Source organism: Scardinius erythrophthalmus, assembly GCF_964197995.2.
Source record: "Scardinius erythrophthalmus genome assembly, chromosome: 1".
Lineage (NCBI taxonomy): Eukaryota > Metazoa > Chordata > Actinopteri > Cypriniformes > Leuciscidae > Scardinius > Scardinius erythrophthalmus.
The window spans coordinates 63,069,721-63,091,998 of NC_138221.1; the positions used below are offsets into that span (position 1 = coordinate 63,069,721).

At 39.7% G+C, this 22,278-nt stretch overlaps 2 protein-coding genes across 3 annotated transcripts; both read right to left on the reverse strand.

Annotated features, from left to right (window-relative positions):
• Positions 1-584: 584 nt before the first annotated feature.
• On the reverse strand, positions 585-3,067 carry LOC308697921 (uncharacterized protein). Of its 2 annotated transcripts, none has more exons than XM_081377627.1 (4): positions 2,432-3,067; positions 1,973-2,104; positions 1,673-1,810; positions 585-1,394 (listed from the first exon to the last, which is right to left on the reverse strand). In XM_081377627.1, the coding sequence occupies exons 1-4, from the start codon at positions 2,514-2,516 to the stop codon at positions 850-852; spliced, it is 900 nt and encodes a 299-aa protein (XP_081233753.1). In that variant the 5' UTR covers positions 2,517-3,067; the 3' UTR covers positions 585-849. The 2 variants fall into 2 exon arrangements, with proteins under 2 accessions (XP_081233753.1, XP_081233752.1); XM_081377626.1 differs by having other exon boundaries at positions 740-1,394; positions 1,670-1,810; positions 2,432-2,712.
• A 12,122-nt stretch (positions 3,068-15,189) lies between these two features.
• ppp1r27a (protein phosphatase 1, regulatory subunit 27a) lies at positions 15,190-18,799 on the reverse strand. Its single transcript, XM_081377645.1, has 3 exons — positions 18,233-18,799; positions 16,581-16,731; positions 15,190-16,242 (listed from the first exon to the last, which is right to left on the reverse strand). The coding sequence occupies exons 1-3, from the start codon at positions 18,648-18,650 to the stop codon at positions 16,122-16,124; spliced, it is 690 nt and encodes a 229-aa protein (XP_081233771.1). The 5' UTR covers positions 18,651-18,799; the 3' UTR covers positions 15,190-16,121.
• Between the last annotated feature and the right edge of the window lie 3,479 nt (positions 18,800-22,278).

Sequence of the window (22,278 nt, forward strand, 5' to 3'; positions counted from 1 at the left end):
GACCAAAATCACAGTGTGCACCCGACTTTAGTCAGGTTATGTGTCATCTGACTGTTGGTCTTGAGTCACATTTGGTTGAGGCCTCATGGCCCATCTTTTTAGTGAGATGGGACACTTGTGTAATTTGTTGGTTTTGTTCTTTTAACTTAGCAATACACTGTGCTTGTTCTTGTGCAATGGATAAGGTAAATTCTCGGTGTTGTTGCAGCAGATAATTCATTCACGGTTCTCTTCTGAACACATGCACCTTTTTGCATTCTTCAATAGACCCTACTTTGTGTGAATCCCAGATTTCTTTGATAAATCCAATCTGACTTAGTCACCATTGAGTCTATGTGCCGTCCTAACAATGATTTGAACTCCCTGTCTGTCCACAAAGGGGTAGCTAGACCACCCTTCTCTGTCGTTCGGATTAATGTAGCATTTCATTTGAACCATTTTGTGATGTTTTCCTGGCAGTACTTCCCTGACAAAACCACCTTGTTAACATGAACTAACAACTGTTAACCTTCCCTGAATGAGCAGAGGATAAATCTTCCCTTACTATACAGAGAAGGGCTCTTCTCCGGCATTGCAGAGGATAACGTTTGTTAACAACCTTCACTGATTAGACAGGATAAACCAACTTCCTTCACTATACAGAGGATGAAACACTTCTCTGGTGGCGCAGAGGACAACCACATGTACTCCACAGAAATGGAGAAGTTTTTGGTACCAAAACAAACTCCAATCAAGCAAAACATTTAATTACATATTTATTTGTTGATAAATGGGGAACATTCCAAACAAATAAAGCATTGAATTGATCTGTAAAAGAACTCCAGCATGAGTTCAGCAAAATCAATATGGTTACGACTTGCATTGGCAATCGTGATCGCCGGGACCGTGATCTCCGTGACCTCCGTGGTGACCGTGACCTCCGTGGTGACCGTGACCTCCGTGGTGACCGTTACGACCGTGACCTCCGTGGTGACCGTGACCTCCGTGGTGACCGTGACCTCCGTGGTGACCGTGACCTCCGTGGTGACCGTGACCTCCGTGGTGACCGTGACACTCTGGTTGCGTCGGCAGTTCAACTGCAGGCTTTGGAGGTTCGGCCGCAGGCTTCACGGGAGGCTTTGGAGGTTCGGCCACAGGCTTCACTGGAGGCTTTGGAGGTTTGGCCACAGGCTTCACTGGAGGCTCGGCCGCAGGCTTCACGGGAGGTTCGGCCGCAGGCTTCACTGGAGGCTTTGGAGGTTTGGCCGCAGGCTTCACTGGAGGCTCGGCCGCAGGCTTCACGGGAGGTTCGGCCGCAGGCTTCACTGGAGGCTTTGGAGGTTTGGCCGCAGGCTTCACTGGAGGTTCGGCCGCAGGCTTCACTTGAGGCTTTGGAGGTTCGGACGCAGGCTTCACTGGAGGGATACAGATAGTCAGCTTTAGTCTTTCCTTTCAGTGGCATTCAGCACAAAATTCAAATCATGAATACAGTAGCAAGTCTTACAGAGTGAAATGCATTTTAAATATTCATCATCTTTATTAAAGTTGTAAAGCTATTCTGTGAAACTGTGCCATGTGCTAAATTCAGGATTTTTGGTCATCGAGTAGGATATGATAACCTAATTATAAAAGGCACACTGGAAAATAAAAAAAGCTGACCCAAACACTAGATAACTGAATATAATACAACCACCTGTATATGGAGCCATACACTCATGTCCACATCCATTGCTGCAGCATTTTTCATTGTTCGGACAGTCACTGTCATAGTAACACATCTCAGCACAATTTCCTCCTCCAGTTTTGGTGCTTGGACACCCTCCTGGCTTTGCTGTTATACAAAGATTCATGTTTATATCAATGTGTTACTTGTTGTTTCTTTGCAGTTATTTGTGAGGTTTACTACCAACTTCTGAGTGAAAATTTGTAAGAAAGAAAATTCTCAGTGTTTCTTTTGGGAGGCCTCTAGCATCCATCATTAATTGAAACTCACTGAAAACAGGCGGCACACATGCGGGCCCACAGGGGAATTGACAGCATTTGTGTCCTCCAGAGCAGTCTTTATCAGAAGTACATCCTCGGCGAGACGGCACGACCGTCAGCATCACTGGACACTGACCGGACACTACAGAAGAGGATCATTAAGGGGGACCAAGTAGAGTTGTAACAGTTTCAGTATTTAGAAATCAACTTTATTTATCAGCTTAAAATCAAGTAGAAATGCCATTTATCACTTAACTGTCAATTAGTTTTAAAGACAAAGAGTACGGTTACAACCTACCCCACTACTGGTGGGGTGTGTAATAGAAGTACAATGCAGATAGAAGACATGGACAAGTTTACTATTGCATCCAAACGTACTGTAGCTACATGTTCAAAAGAAGTCATATTTTGTAAGGCACTTCTTCTGCATTTCTTTGGGCCATGTAATGAAACTAAAATATCTTCTCACCTGCGACTCCAGCGTGTGTTGTGCTCAAACATGCATACAGACACAATAAAACAGCACTAAACGAGAAGTACACTCGAGTTGTCATCCTCTCGACTTGCAATCTCACAATCAACTCTGCTGGAAAACGCGCTGAATTAGTCAGTCAGGAGGGACAGTCAGGCGTGCACACAAAACTACAACAGAAACATGTGCTGCTGAATCCCGCAATATATATTGCTTTGTGTGTTTTTTTGGAAAACACGTTTTTAAAGATCCAAAGAGGCCTGGGTAACTCCAACACTAATCAACCTCACCTGCCTGTGGCTTTCAAGTAGTCTAATCTTGAAAACCTTGATTATCTTGTTCAGGTGTGTTTGATTAGGTTTGGGGGAGCAGAGCGTTGCGTTCACGCCAGATGTTGTAATAATTACTGTAATTAGGAGATGATAAAGATGACGACAAGTTTACAAGTTGTTATTATGACTAACTCATACACCTCTTTCACCTAAAATCTGCAGGAAAGTGGATGTCTTGTGAAAACTTTTGCCATAAATCTGCATAGAATATACACCGACAATAATTGCATTTTACTCTACTCTGAGCCTTTTGTCTTGCTCCACCCACTTCAACTGTATTCACATCTTTTTTTTTTTCATCAATCCAGTACTGCTATTGTCCTCTATTCTACATAATGACTGTAAAGCCGGGTGCACACTGTGCGATTTATAATAGTCCTTCACGATTGTTGCTTGTTAGACTGTACGAACATGATCATCGCTGGCGGCAGTGGCTCAGTGGTTCATGTAGGTTGTCTACAAACCGGAAGGTTGGTGGTTCAATCCTTGGTGTGACGAGTGACGAGGTGTCCATGAGCAAGACACCTAACCCCAGCTGCTCCTGACGAGCTTGCCTTGCATGGCTGTCACCGGTGTCGGTGTATGAATGAGTGAGTGAATGTGAGGCTATATGTACTGTAAAGCTTATGGCTTTGGTGGCCATAGGCCATAAACGCAAGCCATGCAAGCCATGTCACACTGTAAGATCTCAGTTGTCATTAATATCAAACTGTACGGCAGTCAAGACGCATTAAAAACGGATGCACGTGAGAAAACTTGTCTGGAGTTTTACACCATCAATCAATGACACGTAATCGTAAGCGGGATTGAAATGGTGGCTACAAATAAATCTCTAACGTTAATTTTGGTCATGGCTTGTCTTGAAAAACGAAGACAATTAGACGGTCGTTGTAGGAAAAGTCACACTGCAGGACTGAGAGCCAAATTTGCCACTGCAGACTGTTTTTACCCTATTTTTTTTACCACACAACCTTAACTGATTAAACAGGATAAACCAACTTCCTGGACTATACAGAGGATGAAACGCTGTTTCGTCAGAGGTCAAATTTGATCTCAACGGTCATTAATCAGCTGTCGGTGAACATGTCAAATCAAAGACTTCAGATTTTAGCCAAGGATCAAAGGAATCTTTTAGGATTTGCAAAATTAGTCTCAGACACCCAAAATCGCAGTGTGCACCCGGCTTTATTGAGGTTAAGTTTCATCTGACTGTTGGTCTTGAGTCACGTTTGGTTGAGGCCTCATGGCCCATCTTTTTAGTGAGATGGGACACTCGTGTAATTTGTTGGTTTTGTTCTTTTAACTTAGCAATACACTGAGCTGTCCAGCTTCCTCCCCTGCCATCAGATCCAACTCACCACCAGGTGGTGATCAGTTGACAGCTCCACCCCTCTCTTCACCCAAGTGTCCAAGACATATGGCCAGAGGTCAGATGAAACGACCACAAAGTTGATCATTGACCTCCAGCCTAGGGTGTCCTGGAGCCACGTGCACTGATGGACACCCTTATGCTTGAACATGGTGTTCGTTATGGACAAGCTGTAACTAACACAGAAATCCAATAACAGAATACCACTCGGGTTCAGATCAGGTGGGCCGTTTCTCCCAATCACGCCCCTCCAGGTGTCACTGTCGCCTCCCACGTGGGCATTGCAGTCCCCCAGTAGAACGACGGAGTCTCCAGTCAGAGCACTTTCCAGCACCCCTCCCAGAGACCCCAAGAAGGCCAGGTACTCTACACTGCCGTTTGGCCCATAGGCGCACACGACAGTGAGAGACCTATCCCCAACCCGAAGGTGCAGGGAAGCGGCCCTCTCATCCACTGAGGTGAACTCCAACACATGGCAGCTGAGCTGGGGGCTATAAGCAAACCCACACCACCTCAGAGCGGCTTCTCTCAATGGAGCGGATGATCTCAGTGAAGATCCTCTCACTGTCCTCCACTGCTGTCTGTGCAGAGCGCTGTTACACACACATCACAATCACACAGTGGCTTCAGCACGACTGACAGAGTCCAAACTGAGACGTCTCACACTTCTCTTCTTCTCCAGACTCACCTTATGAGACTCCACAGCCTCTCTCAGATGCTGAAGATCTTTCTGTCTCTGCTGGATTCTCTGACGGATCTTCATCTGCGTCTCCTTCAGCTGTTTCTGGAGGACAAACCAATGACAGGGAATGACACATAAAACTACTGTCATACAAACATTAAAGTTACATGAATCCAGAGTTGGTGAAGTGGTTAAAGATCTTGCATGGTAAGTTTTTACTGTCTGGTTCAAACCACAGATTCATGGTTTCCTGAAATGAATGTCAGCAGTATTTCATCAGTGCCTAGTTTTATATCATTAGTATCATCATTTACTCTCCCTCATGTCGCTCCAAACCTGTATGACTTTAAAGGTCCTGTTCTTCGTGATCCCATTTTTCGATCTTTAGTTAGTGTGTAATGTTGCTGTTAGAGCATAAATAATACCTGTAAAATTGTAAAGCTCAAAGTTCAGTGCCAAGCGAGATATTTTATTTAACAGAAGTCCCATTTCAAAGCCTACAGCGAGCGGCCGGTTTGGACTACATCCCTCTACTTCCTGCTTTAATGACATCACTAGAACAGTTTTTTGACTAACCTCCGCCCACAGAAATACACAAAAAAGGGGGAGTGGTCTTGTTGCGCACACACTGAGAAGAGGAAGAATTGCGTTTCCTATACATTGATGTGAGGCAGTAATAATTTAATGTGCAGTCACATAACATTCAACTTTTAATAAATAAATGATTGTAATGCATGGCAACGATTTCTTTTACACAACATGGCAGCTTTTAAGTCTATATTCATGGTGAAAATATAGGGTATTTATATAAAATTGTTTGGATGAAAACAATTTCAAAAGAACTATACACAACAAAAAATTATTATGTACAGTACTTTTTGTATTTCTTTGCAGCAGCATTTTGTCACAGTTACCACATGTACACCTATAAAAGAAATATTACTAATCAAAACTCGTGCTCACGTGTAACTAAGGTAGGAATAAACAATGCACTTATTTTAAAAATTCAACAACACCATCGTTAATTCGACAGATGGACAAAACCATATACCAAAAGCTTTTATAACAGTTTGTAACATTTAACATTACAATTTAACCAATTCAAGTTAACAGCCAAACGTAAAAGTATGACAACTACTAAATAAACAGCTTACCATTGTGAAACATCCTGCAAAAGTCATGCTTGAACAGGTTCTAATCGATCCTCTTCATCTATGTTCTCCGGGTCTGATTCCGGCTCAAATTAATAAGGTAATATTAAAGACATGTTTACAATATCACTGAGCGCATGCATCTCCACGTTATGGTAAGAGGCATGACCTTTCCGGGCAACGTGCACTAAGCTGCTGTCAAATCACAACACAGGAACCGCTGGCACAATCAGAACTCGTTACGTATTTCTGAAGGAGGGACTTCATAGAACAAGGAAGTCATCAGCCCGTTTTTTTTGGACAGTGAAAACAGCGGTATACAGATAAGTAAATTGTGTGAAAAATACTGTTTTTTACACGCGAAACATGAACACATGTTATATTGCACACTGTAAACACAATCAAAGCTTCAAAAACACAGGAAAAATGGGACCTTTAAGTCTATTGTGAGACACAACAGAAGATATTTAGAAGAATGTCTCAGCTAGCCTGACTTCGTCATACTCATATTCTAGTCAGAATGTGAGTCTGATACCGCTCCATAGAGATTTGATTATGGGGCGTGTCTCAACCAAACTAGGAAAAAAAAACCTCTGCACTCAATTGGATAGACCTACAACCAATCAGAGCAATGGAGTAAATGTTCTTAATTCATATTTTCAACCAACAAAATGTCGCGGGCGCGGCTCTCTGTTCCTCTTTTAAAATGAATGCGCTGTGGATATCTTCTATAACAGACGCGATGGCGGAATCTACACATGATGTTTCATAAACAAAGTTCGGGAGGAGCACGTACAAATAATCAATCCAATATCAACTTGTCATCAAACAATACCATGTCTAACATTACCGAGGAAGCATATTCACTCTGTCAACTTACCTAACAGGTAACAGTTTTTCAGCATCCCTCGGTCCCTCCACCACCCCGAATCCTCACTCTTGTCTTGTTCTCTCACAACCAGGAATACGAGTATGGGGGGAGTATGGCTACAAAGCCCACAGCCCTCTCCTCGGACAGCATGTCATATACGCATTTATTCTATCTTACTTATTTGTGTGAACTCATGACATCTCATATAGCCTACGCATTTATTCTATCTGACTTATTTGTAAATGTGAACTCGTAAAATCTCAATTCTCCAGCTGCAGTCGTCTTTGTTGTAAACTAATTCAAATCAAGCGCTCTTTGGTGACGTAACCGCAGACCATCTGTCCATCATCGATTAAAGCCCGCCCTGGCAATTTGATTGGCTCGGCCTTCTAGGAGCCGAGCATAATTGCTCTTCAATGGATCGAGTCCAGACCGAACTTCCCGACCAAAAAATGTTGTGGGCGGGGTTCGGGCTGGCACCCAGGCTATGTCTCAGCGGTTTACAGAGGCCAAATAAAATATGGTGACACGTCAATAACATCAAACCTCATTGGTTCTTTCATGTCACAGTCACATGACTAAACACCATGATGTCATGACACAAACACCAGTGAAGTTTGATGTTTTTGATGTCATCATATTTGATTTGGGCTCCACATACATGAGTTTATTAATGAATTGATTTGTGAATAAAAATGTGGCTCTTTTAAAAGTAGCATATTTTAAAGACTTCACTTATTTTGGAAAATATACTTTAAAATAATATAATTGTGAAATAAGTGTGAACTGAACGTGATGTTTTCAGAAACATAGTTGCATGTTAATTGCTATTAAATGAAAATGTATTATAGTTTAAATGTAAATATAAAGCAATTAGCTGAACTTAAGAGTGACTTTTTAACCCACTTAAGTAAGATTTAAGTATGTTGAACCGAAATTTAAGTATATGAACCGAAACAGTATGGGCGTCGCGATTCGGTGCATGAATATACACAAGAGAATATGTTATAAAAATAGATAAAACTCGCGTGCAAATTAATAAATGTAATGCGGAACAGTACATGTATTCGTACTGAACCGAAATGGTACTGGCGTCACGGTTCGGTGCATGAATATACACAGAGAATACGGTATAAAAATAGATAAAACTTGGGTGCAAATTAATAAATGTAATGCGGAACTACTGTTAGATACGCGGGTTCTTTAGGGACACCTAATCTGTAGCTCTGCCTTAGCTCTGAAGCTCTGTGGCTATAATGAGGCAGGGGGGCAGGGTTTCATATTATTTTGAAGCTTCCCCGGGCGCCGCCATTGATTAGCGGACCCCCACGTGCTGTTAGAATTCCATTGACTCCCATTCATTTTGGCGTCACTTTGACAGCAAATAGCTTTACATCTGAGGTGTTTAAAGACTTAATTTGTCCATGATTTATTTCTAAAGAAACACGAAAATGTATAAAAGGCTCCATTACCTTGCAGCTTACATTATGGCCCTGTAGAAGCAATTTTTGTAATAATATAGCTAACGATTGCGTCATAACCACACAACTCTCTGTCACACAGTTGGAAATTACCGTATGGACAGGAGGAGAAGCTCGCGGGCAATCGGGGGGACGTGGAGGCAAAATGACAAAATAATTAATCAGAATACCTAGCAAAAGTTGCTCCTGCTCCAGCTCATGGACAGCTCCTACTCACGCTCTCTGTCTCTGCAAGATTCGGAAGGGAATAATTCAGATTTCTTTTGGCACAGCTACTAGAAGACAGACGGGTTGCTCACGTCACATCTACGTCGTCAAGCTCAGTTTGAGTCTGCACAGTACGCTCCACCCCCAGGAAGTGAAAGCTTCTAATTGACTTCACTTGTCTCCGTTGAATCCAATGGGGTCGCTGTGTCCTGTTTATATACTGTCTATGTGAACAGGCTGCGATGTCAAGATTGCAGTGCTGGAATATGTTGTGTGTGTGTCAGAGAGAGAGAGAGGCGTGGGCGCGATCGAACAGCATAAACAAAAACATACTCCGTCATTTTGTTCATACAGGACATCATTCAAACTGCAAAGTGTTTACTTATATTTGTGTACACTCGCAATAAAACAGAACTTGCTTTTGTCAAACTGTAAACTCTTGTCAAACTGTACAAACAAACCAACAACTGTCACCCAACCTAAATCACACACACACACACACACACACACACTCACACAACACGCCATCTTTTGGACATTCATCATATTTGCATTGGTTTTCATTTCTTGTCCTCAAACAGAGCACTAATCTGTTTATTTTTAAGTTACACATTCTTCATTCTTCAATCAAATGTGTTTTTAATAGTACTGTTATTTTATACAGAAATACAATATTTATAATTCAGATGAGAATAAAGTTAGTGTTAATTAAAATGTTAAGGAAAACAAATATATTGATCTGAAATATAGCAAATTCATAAATTAATTCAGGTACAATTACCATCTCAAGGTCTTTTTGTCTTTTTATTAATTTAATTAATAACATGTAATGATTTATGTCTGTGTTCCTCTGTCCTGTCCCGTGTTCAGCAGCTCCACGTTATGTTGATTAGTCTCCCCAGGTGTCTCTGATTAGCGACGCCCCCTTGTTATCTTGTTAGCTTAGCTTGTCTGTGTAGTTAAGCCCTGTGTTTAGTTCAGTCTTGGTCAGTTCTTGTATATTGTTGCACCATGGTGGTTGTTCTGTTCCTGAGTTTGTATATGTGAGGTTTTGAGTTTATTTAATAAAAGACTACTGCACTTGGATGCTTCCTCCTCTGCTTCAACCAAGACATAACAATGCACTACAAATAAACTGGTTTTATGCCTTTACTTTATTAATAAAACTTATTTAAAAAATACAAGGCTTAAGACATTTATTTTTCTTTGATGGTACAGCCTGAGACATGCACAATAATAAAAAAATTGCCTTCTACATTTGCTTTTCCCTCCATTGTACCGAACTCGTACCGAACCGTGATGTCTGAAGGTATGAACCGAACCGTGACTTCTGTGTACTGTTCCACCCCTAATATATATATATATATATATATATATATATATATATATATATATATACTTTTAATTTGAAGTACACTACAAGTGCATGTCAATACACTTAAAGCTAGGGTAGGTAATCCTGTTCAGAAACACTTTTTTTTATACTGGGTGAAATGGTCCTTCCATCCTGAGAGTAGTCAATACATTATGTGTTCAGAAAAAGGAATGAAAAAAATCAGACCTCTGTAGCAGCTGCAGGACAGTAAAAACTCTGACCAATCACTGCCATTCGGTGCGAATGTAAAGAACCAATCAGATGCCTTCATGTCTCGTGCCCGAGCCCCACTGCGCGCGCTGCCCTGCACTGCCTTAGGCAGGCGCATCTTTGGGCAGCATAGTGTTGTTGTTGTGGAACACGCGTTCGACGCACGCTGCGCCTAGAGTCATTCTCCAGCAGAGTGAGCAGACCTCATCCAGTGCCTAAGGAAGGAGCTAAGTTCCTTGGAGAACACTCCTTTATATTTAATTAAAAACTTTTGATATGTTACTGCCAACTTAGAGAAAAAAACATGAATAGGCGACATGACGTTCGGCTACTTTTAAATTGATAGCGTAGTTGAGGTTGCATTAGCACAGCAGAAGGGTTGCTATCATGTCACAATAAGTAAGCAAGAATTTACAGTCAGTGAATCTGAGACTTTTATTTGTTCTGTTTGTGTGTCTTAAATTTGAGAGGGTTGTCACTCAATGCAGAGAAATAAGTAATAAAAAAAAGAGACCAACTATAGGTTAGTGAAGGACTGGCTTTGCTAGCGTCATTGTCGCTAGGGTTGGGTAGCTACAGACAGACCCGGAGCTAATACGGCACTGGTGCCTTAACGACCGTTATTTACCGGACCGAATATCACCGCGCATTTCTGTGCTTCATTTCAGTGCTACTGTTATGTCTGTGCTTCTCTTGGATGCTCTGAAAACGGACGTTAGAATAACAGAAACATCGCTTCGCTGCACTTGACACTAGTCAGCAGTTAACTTTAGCATTCCGTTAGCTAGTAGCTGGATTAAACACGGTTAAAATGCTGGCCAATCAGTAGTGTAATGTGTGACTGTATTTCACTGTAGACTAGGGGTGGAACGGTACATGTATTCGTATTGAACCGAAACGGTACAGGCGTCACGGTTCGGTGTATACATTTACACGGAGAATACACGCTATAAAAATAAATAAAACTCGCGTGCAAAGTAATGCGGAACTACTGTTAGATACGCGGGTTCTTTAGGGACACCTAATCTGTAGCTCCGCTTTAGCTCCGGCTGCGATGTAAAGATTGCAATGCTGGAATATGTTGTGTGTGAGAGAGAGAGAGAGAGAGAGAGAGAGAGAGAGAGAGAGAGAGAGAGAGAGAGAGAGAGAGAGAGAGAGAGAGAGAGAGAGAGAGAGAGGCGCGGGCGCGATCGAGATCGAAAAGTCGCGTGTGTTTAAAGTCGCAAAGTGTTTACTTATATTTGTGTGCGCGCGCGTGTGTGAGGCGCGGGTGCGATCGAACAGTGGAAACATAAAAACATACTCCGTCATTTTGTTTATATCCTACAAGACATGATTCAAACTGCAAAGTGTTTAAGTTACTGTTAATTAAAATGTTAAGGAAAACAAATATATTAATCTGAAATGTAGCAAATTAATTTTCAATTCATTCAGGTACAATTACCAAACATATCTCAAGGTCTTTTTGTCTTTTGTACAAGTGCAGATTGGTAAAGTATTCAATAAATGTTTTTGTTGAGAAATTTTGTCTATCTTAAGTAATTATTTGTGTTACATTTTATCTTTCAAATAGAGGTTAAAAACAAGCACATAATCGGGCAAATAACGGCCAAAATAAATCAGCAGCATTTATCAGCCATCGGCCGACCCGGATTTCAAAAGATCGGCATCGGCATCGGCCTGAAAAAAAAACATATCGGTCGACCTCTAGAGAACATGCAGCAAAATCTACCAATGCCAGCTTTGCTGGTAACTGCTCGCCCTGATAAAAAGCCTAAAAAAAGAAAATCGGAGGCAGAAAAGGCTGCAACGAAACAGGCACTGGATAAAGCCAGAGGACAAACTCGCGTCAACATTGCAGCATTTGAACGGTGGAGACAACTGAGGGAGTCTTTGAGATGCAGTAATTATTGTCAGATGTGTAATTGTGATATTCTTCCTAAAGGTAAATCACTGCCAAAGGAGTAGATCACCACAGCAGACGACGCCTCATGCAAAGCCTGACCTGTCAGTCATCCCTGGACACTCCTTTTCATATATATATACATATATATATATATATATATATATATATATATATATATATATATATATATATATATATATATATATATACATATATATATATATACATATAAATACAGATTGTTTATGACAATCAAAAGCAGCGAAAGTACTGATACTTGTGTAAAAAAGTATTTCTCTTAGGTCTCTCTTGTTTTTTTTTTTTTTTAAATAAAACAAAAAGTGTTATACCACATTCATTGTCATTATTCATTTAGCATGTAAGGAGGTAAGAAAAGTAATAGCTTGTTTATGCTGAAATGGTAAAGGAAAGGCATTTATCATTTCAAAATATTTATTCCAACATGACAAAAATACTTGGCTTTCCTGACCTGCAGCTGACTCCGACTGTGGATGCGCGTTCATGTTTGTGGGGGCGTAGCTTTGGACGGAGTACTGACGGGAGGGGGTGGAGCTTAGAAGAGGTGCCGCTTTCAAATCTTGCTAGCTCTCCAACATTACCTACTATAGCTTTAAGCGTACTCATTTCTTTAACCACTGGTTTTTATGTTCACTCTCCTTAACCCACACACAGATGCACTGTTGATCAGTGACACAGAACATTTCTAGCTCTTTATCATGTTTACGGCAGATCATGTCCTGCAGTCGTCCAGTGGCATCAATCACTTTGTGTGGTTTACGAGAGTGATATTCCTCATGACGGTCTAAATGAGTTTGACAGTAAGATTCCTGACACACCAGACAGGACTTGACGGCTTTGTATTTTCTTCCAGTACAGACGTCATACTGCACGTCTCCAGATCTAGCGTAACAGTCAGCAGGAAGTTTAGTCTTCTTCAGTTTCTCCACCACTTCAGCCAGAATGGTGTTTTTGCCTAAAGCAGGTCTTGGACTGAAGGTCTGTCTGCACTGAGGGCAGCTGTAGACTCTCTTCTCATCCTCCTGATCCCAGCAGTCTGTAATACAGATCTTACAGTAACTGTGTCCACAGTGGATAGTCACTGGATCCTTCAGGAGATCCAGACACACTGGACACGTGAACTTAGCAATGTTTCTGAGGTGGAAGAAGGCTGTTTTTGTAACAAATATTTTTGTAAAAAATATGATTTCTGTCTAATATAACACCTAGATTTTAAACTGTAGGGGAGTAAAGCATTACATTCTCTGAACAGGTTTTTGGTTCAATTTAGGTCTTATCTGAATTATTTTAATTGTAATATTTAATAGTATTTGAATGTTATGCAGCAAGCTCATAAGCTTCTGATGCAACCGCAACCAATCAGCTGTGCTATGTAGATAATGATATGATCACTAAGAAATTGAGTTAAGGACCTACAGTATCAGCCTGCTCCATCTACAGTTTCATGACAGAACTTTGTATGAGTATCATCGGCAGCACTAAGTGGCAGCATATATACTGAAAACAATAGAGAGCCCAACACAGATCCTTGTGGCACTCCATAATTTACTGACGTTTATTTTCGTCACGTCAAATGTGTTTCTTTCTCTCTGTTTCCTGCCACTAATCTGTTTCGATGGCTATGATCATTAGTTAGTTCAGTTCAGCTGTGTTTAGTCAATTACCTTGTTTGTGTTCGCTACTTAAGTTGTGCCTTTGCTCACACTCATTGTCAGGTCTCCGTTTCATATCTGTTGTGTTAATGCCTGCTTTTTGGATTACTTGTTATTAAACTTTTGGAACATTATTCAAAGTCTTGTCTTCCTGCCTGCAAACACACCTGTGACAAGGTTACGAGTTTGAGCGATCTGATGTTTAGGAGCCCATGCTGCCGTGCAAAGGCAAAAGACCGTAACTACGTTTTTGGTCGAAAATGAGTTATTTATATTTTTGGCACATTCAAGACGTCCTTTATCATGTGGATAAGTATCTTGAATCAATTCCGTTTTTTTTTTCGAGAAAATAATGATTTGTCTTAACAGTAACTTCCAAAAGCCCATGAGAAACAAAGGCAGAACACCGTAACATCAGTTACCGCTCTTTGGCTTTGTTTTGGAACGCTCAAATTACGAGTTACGGTGCTCTGCCTTTGTTCAGCCGCGCGTCAATATGAAGTTACGGTGCCGGTGTTCAATCAAATAATGCTACCTACCAGATTGTACGGTTATCTGCCTTTGTTTTAATGTCCATTCAAATTAAAATTACGGTGTAGCCTGTGTACTTTGTACAGCTGCCATCAGTCCCTCTAACTTCTGATGTCCTCAGAGCTTTGTCCTGCACAATTGCGGTTAGAACATTTAGTATGGTCTGAAACCACTCCATCGACAAACGTGCGATATCGATCGCGAAGGATTATGCAGAGTTGACTGAAAAACGTTACACATTGCCGTATCAGATGAATACAACCAAGAATTAAAGCTTGGCAAACTAGCTGGCAGAGTGCCAAAACTTCGCCTTCAGCCCCGCCCTAAACGCGGTCGAGTCAACGCTGGACTAATATATCTATGGAGGTATTTTGTCATGTCAAATGTATTAATAATGCAACCAAAGCACAGGATAGCAATAAGTAGATGGCTATAAATAATTGTAAATCATACAAAATAAATGCCATGATCACTAGATTTTATACAGGAGTTACTATAATGATTTTGTTAATGGTGATCAGCAACTAAATATTGATCATGTGGAAGTTACTGCCTTTTGCCTTGGCATGACTTCTCACTTTTTGCTGACAATACAAAGGCAGAGTAAAGTAACTTTAAAATTGTGGTCAAAAGTCAAGTTTGAGCTCAAAATTTTTTTATGTATATAATTTCCATTACTAAAACATCTATTTGCCAGATTTCCAGTGTCCTACCTATAATTAATTTGGCGGGACAACTAAAAATCTTTAAAGTCATTTTTCTCAGTTCCACACTCTAGCGACTTAAGGTCTTTTGCCTTTGTAGGGCAGCATGCTTTAGAAATTTATTTTGTTCACTAATTTTGTTATTTTAATCCAAAAACATAATCCATCCTCCTGTTACACAGCATTATGTACTTGTTCTTTTTTCTTATAATATTTAAAGACTCTGATGTAAAAACAACTCAATATTTGTATAAAAAGCATGTTTATTTATGAAAAAATTGTAAAAAATAAGATAAAGATAAGACTTTGACAAGAGACATTCAACATGTCAGTAGTGCCCTCAGGTTTAACAGTAGTGCACGAACCCTCAGTGTTTCTGCAGGATTTCAGTGTGCGCTCCTGCTGCCCAGCAGACAGACAGCACAGCGGCCCATCTCGGGAGTGCAGTACTCTTTACATCAACACGATTGAATCCCTTGTCACATAAAATATCTCTTTTGTGAAACTATTAACAATCATGAGCATGTCAAAGAGACTCCTGGTACAATATATGTTTAACACAGCAATGAAAATGAACACGACTGCATTCAGAAAAGATCTTCTGTAAACACTGAGAGATGCCGGTTTGTGCAAATGTATGGTGCTCCTGTGAAGTCCACATACACATGCATCTTTACATATACAGTCCTGGCTTTATTGTGTTATTCCAGAGAAAATCTTTGTCCTTGTAATCTTTTATTAAAATATAACAACTTGCTTATCCTCGATTAAACGTCTGCCATTAGAAATCTCTCTTCCTTTTCATCCTCTTCACTCAAACCTTCTGACAATCTGGTATGTAACACCGACTTTTCATAATCCAATCTATTCCCATTGGATAAAATCACTAATTTTCTTCTTGTTGAATATCATGTTTCACTCAGAAATACTTAAGATTACAGAAATAAAATGTGCTGTGAATGGCAGTGTTTTGACTTTCAAAGCTAACAGATATGTACTGTTTGTTGTTCCTCTTTAGCCTTGTACTAAAGTCGCATCTACAGCTAAAAGCCCCAAAAAAACAAAACAAAACAAAAGAAGAATATCCAGGAGAACGTTCAACCACACAAAACGAGAAGCTCAGGACAGTGATCATAAATTGTAGCGTTTCTTCCTCAGTTCTTCTGCGGCTCAGCCCTCAAACACAGCCTGTCTCGAAGAGTTTGAGCAGATCTTTACAGTCTGGGTCGATGAGATCTGCTGGTTTCTCCCCATTTTCATTCTCTGCTTCCACACTGGCACCCAGAGAGAGAAGGTACCTAGAGAAAAAAAAATATTTTACATTTTAATACAAATAATTGAGCAAATCTGATACTATACCTCCTCTGGAAACCAAATACACTTCAGTATACTCGGGGAAAAAACAGTACCTGTTATCGTACTGTCCGGTATAGTTATAGTAGAGTGTAAACTGTCCATTCATTGTCATGGTCCATTGTTCATTGTTCGTGTTTATTGCATGAGTTAATGTATGTGTTTATGTATGAGTGATTTTGTCATTGAAATACATTTGTTTTTGCAAGCACAGGGTAATCTAATGCAATACCAATTTGTTTTCAGACGGTTTTTGGTGTTACTTGTGTGAACTTGCTCTCACCGTGCAATCTCAGGGTAACCGTCGCTGCACGCCATATGCAGTGGTGTCCATCCGTTCTCATCCCTCTGATGAACATCAGCTCCGTACTTTATCAGGAGCTTCACACACTCCAGGTTTCCTGAGAGAACGGCTTCATGGAGTGCTGCCATTCCTGAGAAGATGAAGAAAAATACAAATCAGCTCTTGTTATGGTTTGGAATTGGAAATATGGAATTATACTAATTCTCCCTAAACAGACACATGAAGAACCATGTATTAAGTTAATTGTGCTATTTCTGCACCACAAGCGGCACCAAACGGAATGGCAAAATATTCCCAAAATCCTCCATCTTCCATTAGTTGGAAAACATTTTTTTCCCCAAGAAGTTGAGAGCAATTTATTAATGTTACCTTTAAAGGGATAGTTCACCCTAAAATTATGAAGTCATCATTTACATATCCTGGTGTTGTTCTAATGCCGTATGCCCTTCTTTCTTTTATGGACCACAAACGATTTAAAAAAAAAAAATGTCCCACTCTCGCTCGTCCATATAATGGCAGTGAATAGCGACCAGCATCAAGCTTTTTTTAAAAAAGACTCAAAAGTAACACAGAATGATCCCATGTGACACATCCCGGATATATTTATTTTTCATTTTAGGGTGAACTATCCCTTTAATGCCATTTGCTCTGCTGGTTCGTACAGTCGAGGAAATCTGTGATTTGAATTTTTCACTATTGTTTAATAGGCAATCCGTTCTGGTGAATTGTTGTTGACCAATCATCTGAGAAATAACCCTAAACACATATACAAATAAGTCCCTGAAGTAAACAGAGAAAAATATAAGCCAACAAAATCCATCACTGATGAATCATCCTACAATGATATTCGCTCTCAGAAATGTTTTTGCTTATTTACCCATAAAAACTTCATAGTATTACCTTAAGGGTACATACTATTACTTTAAGGTACTAATATGCGACTTTTAAGGGTACAAATTCATCCTTTTAAGGTTACTGTCCCAATGACAAGCTGGTTTGCACATGCTTTAATGAATTTCTGTGGAAAAAAATAAAATAATAATAAGATACTCAGCTACTTTTGAATAGACATCAAAGGAGTAACATACTTTTTGTCAATACAGTGTCTACAAACAGATGTGTCCATTCAAGTCCTCTCGAAAAGTTTGTATTTTTGAGTTTATTAGTCATAATTATAACTTCAAATATCTTTGATCAGAGCAAGATGGCAATAAAATTTCATCAAGATTCTTTAACTCTACACCTACAGTACAAATGATAAATAAATAGTTCTCCCCTTCACACACCCAACTCCGAAACTCTTGAGAAAATCGTTAATTCTCATAATTAAACTCAAAATTATGAGTTGTGCTGATGTTCTTGTAAATACGTTCTGTCTGACCTGACTTGAGCACACCGTAACTGCCGAAGCTAACCCTTAACCCCCATTGGCCTGCCCCAACTTCCTACCATTGGTTGAACCAGAAGTTGACATGTTAGACCGCTATGTTTGATCTATGTTTCAAACACGCCATAAAGCCGATGCCTTCACACTCTTCAGGAAGTAAACCTATGAATGGTTTGCTTAATCTTAGCACAATACAATCTTAGCACCTCTAAAATAAGTTGTAGATTTGGTAAGGTTCACTCACCAGAATGGAAGATGGTGTCCAGACGCACTTTCCTCGCCCTCATAAACCGGCCGATCTGTTCCAGCTCACTGTGCCGGACTAAATCCTGGAACACAATATCGTTTGTGAAGCGCACGGCCCGGGCGGGTTTGAGGGTTACAGTAGGAGTAAGTTGTACACCTGTCCGGGCCGAACTGCTCTGCCGCGATGGCTTGCTATAGACGGAGGTGTAAGTGGAGGTGGGCTTGTACGCAGGTGTGTAAGCTGGTGGAGTGTAGTATGATGGTGTGTGGAGTGTCGTAGGGCTCAACTTCTTGGCACTGTAGTAGCTGGGCGAGTACGAGCTGCTGGAGTAAGGTGAAGGTGTGTAATGAGTGGATGTGTAGTGCGTGTTGGAGCGTGTGTACTGTGACACCGGATACTGGTAGCTGTACTTCATTCCCGCAGACGCCACGGCTCTGCCTCCCCCCTCGGCTCTAGGCTCAAGAGGAGGACAAAGAACTCAAAATGATTCAAATCAAGCTCCACGTTAGAGTAAAATCCTTTTTGGGGGGGATCTTGAACCTCAACACTTTGGGTTCACACCGTCTTCTGTTTTTAAAACAACCACAATCCACTTCAGGTCTGAAAAAATGGTCACTTTTCCAGAGGAATCTGTTCCGTTTTGGGTGGATTTGCTTTTTTTGGTCAAGTTTTGTTAATTTATCTGTCCCATCATCACTACTAGTTTCATTAACTTTATTGCACGGTGTGCACAGTCTGCTCTTCTAACAGTGAAGGTTGAAGCAGATCCCTATATACCCTTTGTAGGGTTATTTTAGGGATGTCATCCCCTGTATCGAGTGACTGTGGTGTAACTCCTCCCAGGTTCCCACTGTACTTTCACAAGCACATCAAGCTTCAACGCCACCCCCTAATAAATATCAATGACAGCACCAATGAGCAGCCTGCAGGGTCTCTTTCGAAAAAGTTGGACAATATGTGTTTACCACGTAAATGAGCTCATCCTAAATGGCGTGAGTGAACACATGGGCAACAGCTGAAGGGAATGAACGTTTTATGGACAGTCTAAGACCAGCAAGAGACGTGTGATCTTTCTATAACATTTAAATCATGTTACTCAGTAGGTTTTTAGATATCCAGCTTAGAGAACACTGTGCTTAAAGAACTGCCACAACAGGCAAGGCATAAACCAAGTTATTTTGGATTGACGTGTCTACACGGAAAAATTGTGTTGTTACAAGATTCAAACTGATTGATAAATGCATTATTTGAAATGTCACCAATCCCCTCAGACAAAAATCTTGCACCTTCATGGGGCGTGAATGGTTTTATTGGCTTCGGACGCACCACATAGATTGTGTACGGTCTAGACATTGGCTGTGTCTGAAATCACATACTCTCTGAGTTCTTTGGAATAACTTTGCAACCACTAAAAAAGTATGTTCTATATACGTAGTATGCATCTGTGTAATGTGAAGGTAATCTGAACATACTACACCATATTGTTGCCATTGTCATGTTACGCTGTTGACAAAATAATCATAACACGTTAAATGCATTTTCTTTAGCCATTTTGTTTTTCTGATGTTCTAGCTACTAATAATGTCTACTTAAATTCAGGGAAATTAGCTAAAAATGTAATGATTTACAATTAAATGATTTACAGTTAGGGTAACAGAGTTCACGTAGTGGCTGTGACACAAAAATATAAGCACGATGAATGATGATGATGGAATAGTGATTGTGTTTTGTGCGAGTGAGATGAGTAAATGCATGCTCACATTTAGAACTACAATAACCATCATTTTCACACACAACGCCTTACAATTTCTCTCAACATGGGGAAAGGAGAGTAGTCAGACAGTAAATGGAAAAACAAAGTAACTTGTGTTAATTGTTTGAAAAAGTAACTATGGTATAAAAGGTATTTTGTTGTAGCCTAAATTTAAAAGTAATGTGTTCACTTGTTAGTAATCTGATTATGTAACGTTACTTGTAATGCGTTACCCCCAACTCTGGTAGTAGTGTTACTTTTTAAGATTCAAATATTTACTACATTGAATATATATTATATATTATTATTAACTTAATACTATTTATTTATTTAGGTAGTGTGAGATCTTAATTTTGATAAACATAAAAACAATTGAAATGTTACATATGACTTAACATTCTCTGAGAAATGATTACAAGATTACAAGCAAAATTACATCAAAATAGTGTCTAATGAAAATAGTGTCGTTTACTCTCATTAAAAGAAATCAAGGTTTTAGCTAGAAGCTATACTCATGTGTTTTGAATGGACATTCCAGTATACATATAATAGATTGACAAGGCAGTCATACTCATTTTAAGGTCACAGTGGTATGGCTGCAACCTTTTTGTTAAATTAAAGTTATCATTGCTCAATGTTTTCCACACAGAGAAAAAATACAAAGCATGATATGATTTACCAGAAAAGCACATGAAAGCTCAATACTTTATTGAGACATAATGATCAGACAAGCATCAAAACATGTGTACTGTGCCTTGATGCTGTCATGTGTTTGGTCACAGGGCTGTAAATCAGGCCTGCTAAATTTAACACCACCCTCACTATTAAACCAAGTAGGTCATATGGTGCAGGGACACAACACAAAAAGTTGTTATTTTCAATTTCAGTTCTATTTCTGTATGTCTTGATATGGGACATATACAGCTTAGATGCTGCTTTAGCCATCCTAAATGAGGAATTTGTTTTTTGATAATATTGTTGAATTATTTTATGAAAAATATTATAATAAAAAAGAATTAATAAAATACACTCTTTTCCACTTCCTTAATGGAGTAATTAATATTTTGTCAATATTTACTGTTGAGATACATTTAACTTTCTTTCAGTCAACATTTATATTATTTTAAGTAACATATATATATGTGAGGGATGTAAGGGATAATGTACAGCGAGGTGGTTGTTATAGCGAATAACAACCCCGACAGGCTGAACGGGACCCCGACGTGAAGCAGAGGGGTCTTGAATCAGCCTGAAGGGGTTGTTATTCGCTATAACATCCGCCTCGATATACATTATCCCTTACATAACAGACCGTGTTCTACATTGGAATTCAACCAAGCCATGTAATATATATATATATATATATATATATATATATATATATATATATATATATATATATATATATATATATATATATATATATATATATATATATATATATATATATATGTGTGTATATATCGTCGCTGTCGGGCGGTCACCTCGTATGTCCAAATTTTGTCAATTTCATATTTTTTCACAAATCAATGCTATTGGTCAGTCCCCACGTGGTTATGTTATTTTTACAAATTATTAACCAATCTAAAGTGTTGGAAATAGCTTGAGAGCAAATCTCTTAACTCCATTGGACACTTCAACTGTCTGAGAATCCTCTTAACTCCACCTCTTTTTCACTCCGAGGCGGGAGCCTCCGCAGCATTTTGTCTCCTCAAGATTTAAAGTCACAACGATTAAGAAATCCTCGTCGAGCAACATGTAAAGCAAGCCTTAACTCTGATTTTATCTGTGTTAAACTATGATATCAGTTATTACAGTTTTTCTCGATTGCTTAAACACTATAACCAGGCTTTTGAACTAAAATTTCAAAACCATAACGCCATTTATCAAAAAGCACACCCATTTCACTAAACTATAAACACTATTCCCTGTTTTGACACATGAGTCAGATTTGATGAACTTTCACTGCAAAACTCTACACACAAATCCCTTAATTTCTCATTGCCTTGACCATGTTGTCATGTATAAAGCACTAGCATTCAATATTGTTCACTCAAGTCAGCACAGCTTCAGCTCAGTTAGCACACAATTACCCAGGTGGAAACACTAAGAGTCAAAATTTAACACACATCAATCAGAACCTTCAATAGATAAAAGGGCCCAAATCAGTTTATTGCGTTTTGGAACAATGGATCCAGAAAGACATGAAGGAAGAGGGATAAGAATGAGGAGGAGGAAGGGCAAGGACAAGAAGACAAGCAGTCTCAGATGAAATTCAAGCCACTCTAGT